At 49.4% G+C, this 12,188-nt stretch overlaps 1 protein-coding gene across 1 annotated transcript; it reads right to left on the bottom strand.

Moving 5' to 3' along the window:
• Positions 1-2,998: 2,998 nt before the first annotated feature.
• Positions 2,999-4,525, bottom strand: LOC140222152 (uncharacterized). Its single transcript, XM_072292354.1, has 2 exons — positions 4,124-4,525; positions 2,999-4,036 (listed from the first exon to the last, which is right to left on the bottom strand). Exons 1-2 carry the CDS (start codon positions 4,523-4,525, stop codon positions 2,999-3,001), a joined length of 1,440 nt encoding a protein of 479 aa, XP_072148455.1.
• Positions 4,526-12,188: the final 7,663 nt, after the last annotated feature.

Here is a 12,188-nt window from a genome sequence, read left to right as displayed (position 1 = left end):
GTGGAGATCGCCAGACGTGGGATTCCATGTGGGGGTGCGGCCCTGGGTTCGAGTAGTCATATTTCTGATCGTTGGGTACATCTAATCGAAAGGTCGTTATGTGCAACCCGACCCGTTGTACATGGCTGGTGGTCGGGTATCTCTTGCAGGATGTAAATCGATCCAGATCGCCGCAATTCTCGGATATGAATGCACTTGATCATCGCTTAAGCATCGTAGTGTAACAAAGAGAAGAGAACCGTTGCTTTTGAATAAATATGTTGTATGACTTAGTTCCATCTGGTTGCTAAATTTTTTTTTCTTCATCTAGACTGGTTAGGTAACAAACTCAGTCTGAAATAAAAGATAAAACTAAGATTTCACTTATAGTAAGCTATTTTCGCAAAATGTGAGTCAACCAGTACACCATAAAGCTATCATACAGTATGTCAAAAATATTTATATTGGTTAGACGGGTCAGACTTGCTGAGTACTTCGTACTCAGGGGATCCTTTGTTGTTGTTTTCAGAAGCCCAGCAGGGACCCACCGAGGAGGAAGCTCCGAAGAACTAGGGTATCATATGAGTCTCATGATTCCCCAGAACAAACTTAGATGTTTAATTACTCACCCCGGGCTGGTTTATATTCTAAACTCTTAGCAATGGTTTAACTTGCACTGTGAAGTATCTTCAATCTATGGTTTGTAATAAATCATACCTCTGTTATATATGTAAAAATGTAATGTTTGTTGATGCTATCCCATCATGGAAGCGATCCTGATGTATGGCTATGGAATACACCGTGGAGGTTTTCAAGGAGTTCTGTGAACATAATCCTTGACGGACTACCGGACTTACACTGTTTTAAGTGCGTTTTGGATAATTGTTGTTCTGATAGCAATTAGACGCACTTAAGCCAGTTTAAGTTGGGTGGTTTCACCACACTTGTCCCACGCCCATCCTTGCCCTTCGTCGAACACAACATCGCGCGCTGTGCGCACATGCTGTGTCTCCGGGTCGAGAATGCGGTAGGCCTTCGAGCCCTCCGCGTAGCCGATGAACACTCCTGGAGTGCTCTTGTTGTCAAGCTTGCTGATGTGGCCAAGCTCCTTGGCAAACACGAGGTAGCCGAAAACCCGCAGGTGGGACACCGCCAGCTTGCGCCCATGCCAAGCCTCGTATGGCGTCCTGCCGTCGAGCGCATTGGTGGGCGAGTAGTTGAGGATATAGACAGCCGTCACCACCGCCTCTCCCCAGAGAACAGCCGGCATCCCCCTCTACTTGAGGAGGGCCCGAGTCATCCCCACAACTGTCTGGTTGTGCCGCTCAACGACGCTGTTCTGCTGCGGGCTGTACGATGCGGAGTAGTGGCGCTGAATGCCCTCATCAGCGCAGTACGACGCGGACTCAGCCGCCGTGAATTCGCCGCCATTGTCAGTGCACAGCACGCACAGCTTGCAGCCGCACTCCACCTCCACAGTAGCCTGCGTGCGCCTGATGGCGTCCGTAGCCTCCCTCTTGCTGCCGAGGACCATCACCCACATGTAGCGGGAGAGGTCGTCGACGAGCAGCAAGAAGTAGTGTCATCCTTCGGGTGTGGCCGGTGTCACCGGACCACACAAGTCCCCGTGCACGAGCTCGAGCCGCTCCTTGGCTCGGAAGCTCGCCTGCTGGGGAAAGGAGAGCCGCCTCTGCTTTCTGCTTTGTCAACACACATACATCGCAGAACTGCTCCACGTGATCGAGACATGGTAGGCCTCGCACCATCTCCTTGTGTTGGGGGGAAATATTAACGACCTCCTAATGCCGCTTAAAGCAACAGCCATGAAGGCCCAGGCCCACCTGCGGTAATTACGATTTCCGCCGACCCAGTAGAGGCAGAGAACATCCCACTCCGTCTCGCTCGACCCAGGGCCCCGGGGTCGGACAATCCCGACCCCTCGATGGCGGGACTCCACCTCGCCCGACCGCGGTCCCAGCGTCGGGAGCGCCCGACCCCTCGCCGCAAGGCTCCGCTTCGCCCGACCCCGGGCGTAGGGGTTTGGACTCATCCGGGCCCGCGAGACAAGTGTCCACCTCAAGCGCAGACCGACGGACGAGGGCGCGGATCTTGTGGGCTCCCCCAGCCGTCTCGCCATAAATGCACCGCGGCTCTAGCACGCAGAAAGACGCCCACGCCCCTCGACGTGACCCGCCACAAGTACCCGAGCGGAACACTGTAGCCACGACCGCACAGGCTACAGTGGCCGCAGATCCCCCTGATTCGCAGCAGGGCACTCATGGCTTGCGCCGCCCGAAGAAGGAGGAAGTCGCGCCCTTCCTCGCGCCCCACGCATCCGGCGACAGGGACGCGACGTCCGCCTTCCGCGGGCCGTCAACAGATGGCGGGATCCGCCGCCTCCCCCAACGGACACAGGTGCCACGACGAAACACCATCATCACGCCTAGCGGCGACAGCCGTCGAGGAGACCATCGACGGGACACGACGGCGGCCACCCTCCTCCGGCAGACGCGCCGGCAGGAGCCGAAGGCCGGCGAGGGCGCCGGTGGTCTGGGGACTTGGTCCCTCTCCTTGTGTTGTATTCTACCTAGCTTTGTTTATCTCTTTTACTTCTCCTGACAGCCGGTATCACCTGTAACCTCGGTGGCCTCCTTGCGCTATTAAAGGAGAATCGGGGGCCTGAGACAGGGGGGGCTTCCAAGCCAACAGAACACACTCACACCCACTTAGAGCATCAGTGACACCCAAGAGGCCTGGGATCAGCTCCCTCTCTCGCACTCCTGTAACCCCTACTACAGAACCCCGCATGGGCAACACGAGCAGCTCCCGATACTGGACGTAGGGCGTTCCTTTGCCCGAACCAGTCTAAACCCTGTGTCTCTCACGCCACGATTCGAAGCCTTACGCGCATAAAAGAAATTTACTAGTCTAAGTCTTGACCCGGTAATCTTGACAACGACACCTTGGCACTGAGCCGCTTTAGGGCCTCGAAGTGAAGGTGCCCGAAGCGCTCGTGCCACTACCATGCCTTGTCGTCCCGACAAGCAGCGAGGCAGAAGGGTTGTGGCACCTGCATATTAAGGATGTAGAGTCGATTTGCGCCTTTGGTTACCTTGGCAAGAAGGCGACGACGACGGTCCCAAATCTTCATGACTCCATCGTTGATCACCACGCGCGAATCGTTCTCTTCCAGCTGTCCCAGGCTGATGATAGAGTTCCTCAGTGTGGGGATGTAGTACACTCCCGTGAGCAGCCTGTGCTCTCCAGACTCGGCGGTGAAGATGACGGAGCCGACGCCCTTGATCTCTATGTCGGAGGCATCCCCAAACTTGATGGTGCCTCGAACGCTAGAGTCAAGCTCGGTGAAGAACTCCCGCCGATCGGTCATGTGCTGGGTAGCGCCGGTGTCGAGGCACCACCCCTCAATCTTATCGTTGCTGGAGCCATCGCCGAGGAAGGCGTGTGCCCTCGGCTCATCAAGGTGGAGGAGAACTGCTGCGGCCGATGCCACTGGAGTTAGCTCGATGCTTGCATGTGCCAGGAGCAGAGCCAACTCTTCCTCCTTCGCTAGTGCGACATGAGCCTGGCCGCGTCTTGGCTGTCGACAGTCCTTGGCCCAATGGCCAAGCCTGCCATAGTTGCGGCACGCATCATCTTGTGGCGGCCTGTGCTCGCTGGCGGCACCACCCTGGGTGCCTCCTTGCGCGCCGCCCTCGGTGCCTCGTCGCGCCTTGGGCGCCTTGCGTGGCTTGCCGCGCCTGCAGCCGCCTGTCGAGGAAGAAGGCTCCCCCTTCTTCCGATCACCCTGGCAGGCCTCCCACTGCTCCTGAGGGAAATGGAGCTTCCCACCAATGATGACAGGCCCTGAGGGAGGCTGTGACTCGTCACTGTTGACGACCTTGAGGCGACCTATCGCCTCCTCGATCGACATCCTGGAGAGGTCTAGCAGAGACTCGATCGAGCGAGCGATTTGCTTATACTTCTCGGGTACACAGCGGAGGAGCTTCTCGACAGCTCTCTCCTCGCCGTAGGTGTTGTCGCCGTACTGCACCACCTTCTGCAACAGAGTGTTGAGACGAAGAGCAAAGTCATCAACATCCTCACCTGGCTTGAAGGCCAGGTTCTCCTATTCCTTGCGAAGTGCCTGTAGTGTGGACTTGCAGGCGCGGTTGTTGCCGATGCATGTCGCAGTGATGGCATCCCAAGCCTCCTTAGCAGTCCGCTTCTGGGAAAGCAAGAACTGCATCTCGAGCGGGACTGCAGCGATGAGGACGTCCAACGCTCGTCGATCCTCATCGTAGTCGACGTCACCGTACCGGACTGCCTCCCACATGTGCCGCACCTGGAGCCTCACCCTCATCACCGCGGCCCACTCGATGTAGTTGGTCTTGGTGAGGGTAGGCCACCCACCACCGGGGCCTACTTCCCTGACAATAGCCTGGGCCCCGTGGCGACCATGACGGCGGTCCGGGGAGGGAGAGCCGCGCTGCCTGTAAGGGCCGCGCTCTCCGTCGACCCGACCGCCACGCCGCCGATCGAACTCCATCTTCGCCTCCAGCTAGGCAGCCATCTCCTGCAATCGCTGGACCTCCAGTGCGAGGTCGATGTGTGGGTCGCCCTGGGAGTCGCGGTCACCATATCCGCCAGGAACACGGTCGTCGCGCGAGCTGCCGCTGGGAGTGCCGCCGGCGCGTGTACGTCCGTCTGGGCTGCCGCCGCCGTGCCTGCGGGGGTGCACGGCTGCCCACTGCGCCACCCGTTCCTGCGCCGCCTCCCTTGCTAGCACGAGCTCTACGTCGGTACCGCCATCGGCAGAGGTAGCACTACTGATGCTACCACCACATAGAGTCTCGAGCTCCGCTGCCGCCGCACGTGCGGCATCTGCCACCATCGCTGCTTCCGCTTCCGCCTTCGCTACAGCCAGCTCCGCTGCCACCAGCCTTGATGCCCTTGCCGCCGCCGCAGCGGTCTCTGCCACCACTCGGGTACGCTCCTCTACCACAGCGAGCTCGGCCTCCTGCCGACGTCGCACGCTCGAGGCGACTGAGTGCTGAGACTGTCCTGCGGACATAGCGTGCCACCATGGGGGCTGCGTAGGGAAGAGGCTGCTTCCGACGAGCTGCCGCTCGTCTGCGTAGAGGGAGAGGAGTGAGCAGGGACAGCTGGTGTTTCTACTACCGGCTGGGGACGAAGGGTGGCTGGGGAGGGATGTGAGTAGGAGATGTTCAAGCTACAGGATAGTTTGGCTCTGATACCAGTTGTTAGGATCTGAACTGTAACTCTCATCGAGAGGATGGCACTAGGAAGAGTTGGGGCAATTTTCTGGGTTTTCTTTCTATAATACCATGTCCAACCAAGGGTTGGGGATACATATTTATAGCTGGCCTAGCAGCCAACCAGCCAAGCATCAAGGCATATGCTAGTCTAAGATGCCTAGGACTGTCCTACCCTAAAAGTAGTCAACAAAGTGGTGCTGCAGCAAGCATATGCTGCAACCCCACTGTCCTCCATGTCCTCCAGTCAATCAGTATAGCAGCTGACCAGCAGCAGGACTAGACTAGGATCAGCAGCAAGACTTATCCAGCATCATTGTCAGCCCCTTTCGATAGAAAGCTACTTCTATTTATCTTTTTGATAGCCCATGTTTTCAAAGAGAACACAGTGAGAAAGTAAATTAGCATGGATGTAAGCACTGATCTCACTAATGTGACCCTCCCAGCTCTATCCATCAATTTCCCCTTCCAAGTAGGAAGCTTACCTACAATTCTATTTATTAAAGGCTGCACCTCAATTCTTTTTAACCTTCTGTGGGCCAAAGGGAGGCCTAGTTACTTGCATGGAAAGGATTTAATCTGGCATGGCATGTTTTGCATCACATCCTCCACTGAAATTCCTTCACTGCCCCAAAGGTGATTGGATAAGTAGCACTCTTTGTCAGGCTTGTGTGAAGTCGAGACACTGCCCCAAAGGTGTCAAATATTTCCCTGATTGTGTCCGATTCTTCTTTGACTGGGTTTACAAATACAACAACATCATCTACATAAAGACTTACTCTAATTTTTGCTCCTTGGGTAGCCACAGGAGTAAGAAAAGAGTTCTGCTCTGCAATGCATAGTATTCTCTGCAATGGCTCCAAAGTCAAAATGAACAACATTGGCGATAAGGGATCCCCCTGCCTAAGACCTGTTCTGTGTCTGAAAAAAGGTGTCCTAGACCCATTGACTAGGACTGAAGAGGATACCATTGAGAGAAGCACCAATCTCTCCACCTTTGGCCAAATCCCATCTGCTCCATGACCTCCAACAGTTAATCCCACCCCACTGAATCAAATGCCTTTGCAATGTCTAGTTTGAGGAACAATGCTGGTTGGTATGATCTGTGCAAATTCCTGATAGGGTTCTGAGTATAGAGGAAGTTATCATGGATGCTCCTTTTCCTAATAAAAGCATTTTGATTCCTTGAAACTAGCAGATTGAGATACTGTGACAGTCAGTTTGCCAATAGTTTAGATATGATCTTGGCAATGTTGTTTGTCAAACTAATTGGCCTGTATTCACTTATCTTTATTGCCTCTGTTGTTTTTGGAAGAAGCACAATATGAGCTGAATTCAGTAGATTGAAGTGTTGCCCATGTATATTATAGAAGTATTGTATTGCTGCACGGAGGTCTTCCTTGATAATGTCCCAGCATGTCCTAAAAAATTTGCCAATGAAGCCATCAGGGCCTGGGGCAGACTCTTGCTTCATGTCCATAATCACTTGTTTAATTTCCCCCTCGGTGAACTCAACCTCCAATTGGCTCAAGTCTTGTCTTGGCATGTTGATTGACTCCCAGTTAAGTGTTTCATGTCTAGCTGCATTTGCCCCAAGGACTGAGGTGAAGTGGTCCAGGATGACACCTTCTTTTTCCTCATGTCCGTGCACAATCCCTTGTTGAGTGTGCAGAAATGAAATTTTTCTGTCTTCTGCCATTGGCACTAAGAAAGAAATTTTTTTGAAGATGCATCTCTTGCCTTTAAGTAATTTATTCTTGATCTTTGCCTTGCTCTTAGTTTCTCAATTGTAGCCATAGTTAGGTATCTGTTCTTTAGATCTCTTCTTAGCAAAATCTCTTGTTGGCTTAGTTATATGTACTCTTGGACCACATCTAGGATTCCTACGAACTGTTTTGCAGCCATCATCAGAAGCTTGTTATGCCCTATCTTTGATCTTGCTCAAACTCTTAATCTTTTTCTGTACGCTGCATTTTTATGTGTAGTTTCAGGAAAGGGTTATGGACAATTAACTGCCTGTTCCAAGCTAGATTAACTTCGTCCTTGAAACCTTGTATGGCTGGTTAGAATGATTCAAACCTAAACCCTCTGTATGTCCTAATATATCCTTTTTGCATTGAGCAATAAAGGGCTATGGTCTGACACTAGTGATGATTCAGCTTGCAATATGCAATTTGGCAGCATGTATTCCCACTCTGATGTGCAAAAAAATCTATCTATTCTTGTGTGGGTAACATTATTGGTCCATGTGAATTTTCTACCTCTGAGATCTCCTTTAACTTCATTTCTTCAACTGCATTTCTGAATGCACCCATCAGTTTCATGTTGATGTTATCGTTGCTCTTGTCCTGTGTACTCAGAATTATATTGAAATCCCCCAATAACAGCCACATGTCCGAATCAGAAGGCCTGCAGTTTTTAATCTCATTTAGGAACTCAATCTTTGCAGCGTCATTCTGTGGGCCATAAACCCCAGTTACTGTATTTGATCTTAGCTGTGGTTGAATAGCCTCCATTGTTGACAATGACAGCCACCCGCACGCACGACGGCACCAGGCTATATCGATGCAGTTGCAGACAGAGGAGAGGTACCGCAGTGATATTGGTATGTCTGTCTATCTCAAGCGTCAAGCTACTGTCGTCTCTGGCGTCTAGTTTTCTACTTTCATGAGTCCAGATCTCTAGAAGGATAGCGTACAAGCAGTCGATCGAGGTGACTAGGTGAGCTACTACTCGTCGGATGAGGACCATTTGGTCCGAAATGCACTGTTAATCTGTTATAAATTCACGAGATTCGCAAATTGAACTGTAAGCCTGTACTTGGTCTCTGAATTTTAGTCCAAAGGTTTGGAAAACATTGCCTATCATCTAGAAGCTTTGCAGGACGAGTCATCAAGTTTTGATATCTATATCATTGGGTGGTTTCCATCCAGGATTTCAAGTGGACACCACCGCAGCAAAATGATGACTTTTGTCGCACAATCTCGGTAAAGAAACTGAAGATAGCACGGCGGGTAGACTGCATGAATGATTTGCTTCGAGAAGGGAAGAGTCTCTTCGGGGCCGCAGATCGCTACCCGCACGAGGGATGCAGACAAATTGCAACCGCACGACGGATGGGGATGTGTGGCGTCGCCGGCGCCGTCTGGCTTTCTACTCTTGGACTTCGTAGCTCGGATGAGAAAGCGAGAGACGGACAAGACTGAAGCGAGGCACAAACGGGTGTTTTTTTTTAATTGGTAACAACACCTTCAAACCTTAATTTTAGCACTGAAACGTTAGGACAAATCTATATGTGCTGTGACTTGTGAGTTTGTTTATTCATCAACCAATCCTCGTATCACTGTACCAGGCATCAGAGGACGCAGTGAACTGAACACTGTCCACGCTGCAGGTGACACTGAGCTGAGTTGCAGGTCGCGTTTTCTGGAATTCCTTGAGGCCTTCTGTTGCAGGCTAGCTAGTTGAACCCAACCAAAGCAGTATAACATATTACCGGTAGAAGCAAGAGTCATTTTAACTGTAGAAGCATCCCATGGCAGATTAGTAACTGTCCAGATGTTCGCCTGAATATTTTACAGGTGATATCCTACATTATTTCTCCGTGCGGTCCATTCCTATGACGTAAAAAAAATGTACCAGTGGACAATTTTGAAACCTCAATGTTAAAATAAAGAACAAAAAACACGGTTGAGTTGCCCAATCTCATTATCTGTGGGATCTGATAGATCATTAACAGATCACTGTTATAGTATTGAAAGACAGTTTGCAATTGAGGGCTTGTTTGGTTTCACGTGCTTATGCATAAGCAACTTAAAATAAGTAAATAAGTTGCTTATGAAACCAATCACTCTTGCTTATGGGGTTGCTTATGGGGTTACTTATTATAAGCAAATAAGCAACTCTTAGGTTGCTTATGGTTGCTTACGGGGACTATTCAATGTACTTTACACCCCTTGCCCTCATTGAATGCCTAGTTGCCCTCCCTCTCTCTCTCAATGATTAGGGGCAAACATGACAATATCCACCTCATTCAATGCTTATAAGCAAGGGTATCCAAACAACCGAACTAAAAATAAACAACTCCAAATAAGCAACTTAAGCAACTTAAACCAAACAGGCCCCGACTAAAATGCTTAGGAAACGAGGATAAACTTCCAGTACAAGTTACAAACATCTATTTGTTCTCAGAAAACATTAAAAGTATCATATGAAAATATTATACATTTTGGTTGGTGCACATATAAAGTGCACGTATATCTCTTCACCTCTTTTTTGCCTGGTGCGGGACAAATGGAGATATTAAGAATTAACCTCTTAAGTGTGGTCTATGTCCCAATTTAATTGGCTCGCCTGTCAAGGTCAGGATTGATTTTATCTGAATCTGGACCAAGCCTTTTTTCTTTTGTGGAATGTCTAATCTAACAGATTTGCCAAATTTTCATGTTTCTAGCATTCGTGCCTCTCTCAGATAACAAGCTGCCTAGCACCAAAACTTTGCTTATTGTGTTGTAAAGTATTTTATCGCGTTGTCTCTACCATCTTGTTTTCAACGCTGCAGAGTTGGAAGCTGTAGCTTTCTCGCTGCGGCAGTGTTTGGATTGTGACGCTACCTGGCCAACCTAAAATTTGGCCGTAGCCAAATCAGCGGTGTATTTTAGAGCAATGATGCCCCTTACCACGTCCAATATCTTGCCGCCACGTCACCTGGCATGAGAAAATTTCTCGGGCCCTGCGGATGGGCGGAGTGCCTTGGGCCTACCAATTTGGTGACAAGAAGGAAGGGGTCCGTCCGGAGAGTTTTTGGTTCTGCGTCCGTGGCCTGATACTGGCCAGTCTTGCATTGCGACGGCCCGTTTCACTTGAAGAAACAAAAAAAATACTGTAAGCACGGCCACGGCCCATTAGTGTCAAACTGCCGCATCGGCGCCGTCGAGGGATAGAGGTCTCCCAAATCGTCTCCCGCAGCACCAGCCTCACACAGGGTTCGTGCCCCGCCGATGTCTCCCCCCCTGACGACTCGACTCCTCCTCGAGGTTGGTCGTCCTGCTCGGGCAAGTGCTACTCCTATCAGTGTGGCCGTTCCGGCGTGGGGTGGGGAGGCCAGCCGGCCACCGATGGGCCGAAACCGGGAAGTGAAGTACTTAGGATACTACAGAGCATTGGGTTACCTTTTGGCACCGAGAGGTGTACGAACAGTTGGTGTTCCCTCCATTGCGCGGTCAGAAAACGACGTGAAAATAGTGAATGGCCTAGGACGGTAGGACCTTCTGCATTTCTAGCAATCCAGTATGTTCCTATTTGCTATTTTGCTCTTTTATGAGCACTTTTTTATTGACAACAAAAGCCATTTGTAAACCTCGATCTCACTGCACTGTTGGTGCAGTATATGTGTTATCAATTTCTTAAGGCATAATCTCACGTAGTATCAGGGCAAAGTGACAATGAACCGTCTTACTGCTTAGTTGAGTTGCAGGTCGCACTGTACATCAATACCCCAGACGCCTTCTGTTTGCAGGCTAGGAAGATTAGCAAAGTATATATTAGATTAACAAGTACAAGAAAGAGTCGTCCCATCTGTGGATTGTATCCCATGACAGATTAACAATTGTCTTGTTCGGGTTAGTGGCACTCTTCCTTTATGCTGGCCTTTTATTTTAGATTTTACAGGCGTTTTCCTTCAGCTGCATGATGCTTTCATGTGTTCAAAATTGTACTAGTGGATAATTTTAAACAATAATGTTTAGACAAGGAAGTCAGTCGAGTTGTCAAGTCCCATTACCTGTAGCTGCAGGATGTGATAGACCAATAGCAGATCACTGTTATAGTAATGAAAAACATGGGCCGCTTGACTAGAGAGTTCAGGAAATGAGGATAAGCCGCCAGTACAAGTAACAAACATTAATTTGTTCTTCCGAAAATATTAAAAGTACCAAATGAAAATATTATATATTTTGGTTGGTGCAGATATAAAGTGTGGATCTCGTCATCTCTTTCTGCCTGGTATCGAACAAACAGAGATAAGGATTAAGAAATCCTTATCCATTGTTTTGTGTGGTCTATGCCTTATTTTAACTGGGCCACCTGGCGAAATAGGGGGCACAATCTGGACCTACCGAAGCTGTTCTTTGGTGCAATGCCTAACTTATCAGATTTGTCAACTTTGCATGTTTCTAGCATTCGTACCTCTCAGAGGACAGAGCTGCTTAGCACCACATCTTTGCTTATCGTGCTGTAAAGTCTTTTCTTTGGTTGCACTTACCTGAACTGTCTATGCTTTGATTTTATCCGTTCACAATGCGCCAACTTGATGGCTGTCATCGAACAGTTATTTTCAGCGAGTCTAAATTCGATCTATCCTCTTTCTGGAAAAGAGATGCTCGCTATTTTTGCCACTCATAGTTATCTATCTATCCGTCCTGTTAAAGGTTCCTGGTTGTGATCCTAAGTCAGTCTCCCGGATGATTTTAGCCCATACTTCCCACAATCATTTCTTCTGATGAATTACACAATATAAGTATGACATGATTAGTGCATGATAGATATACTACCACCTGACATTATCAAGTGTTTTGCATCAATTGGCTTATGACCATGTATTTTACTGGATATGCAGACGGTTCTTATTTTTCTGCACGTTCATGTATAACCTCTATGTCCAGATTGTTATTGTTATGCATGATATCTTCATCCTAGGAGTCTCACTACAGTCTAACCAGCTGCAGAAAAGCAGGGACCAGTTATGTCTTTTGAGGCATTAGGTACTTATATACTAGGACAATGGTGATGAATAAACTATACATACTGGTACGGATCTGGATCCTATGATTGAACATTGATGATGAATAACTATGCATGCTGGTATGGCTCCTATGATTAGACTAGGACTGTTCAACTTTTTATGGAGAAACCAAGAGCTGTCTGACGAAGCTGAAT

The sequence above is a fragment of the Setaria viridis genome, chromosome 3, assembly GCF_005286985.2.
Source record: "Setaria viridis chromosome 3, Setaria_viridis_v4.0, whole genome shotgun sequence".
NCBI classification, from domain to species: domain Eukaryota; kingdom Viridiplantae; phylum Streptophyta; class Magnoliopsida; order Poales; family Poaceae; genus Setaria; species Setaria viridis.
The sequence above is the reverse complement of the archived record's forward strand: the minus strand, read 5'-3'. Positions and strand labels throughout refer to the sequence as shown.

Bases quoted from the DNA above. Each gene is read 5' to 3' on its own strand.
- LOC140222152 (XM_072292354.1), bottom strand. From the start codon at position 4,525: ATGGAGTTCGATCGGCGGCGTGGCGGTCGGGTCGACGGAGAGCGCGGC. The intron at 4,037-4,123 runs GCACTTCGCAAG...ACTCTGTTGCAG, and splicing joins CCTGCAAGTCCACACTACAG to AAGGTGGTGCAGTACGGCGA.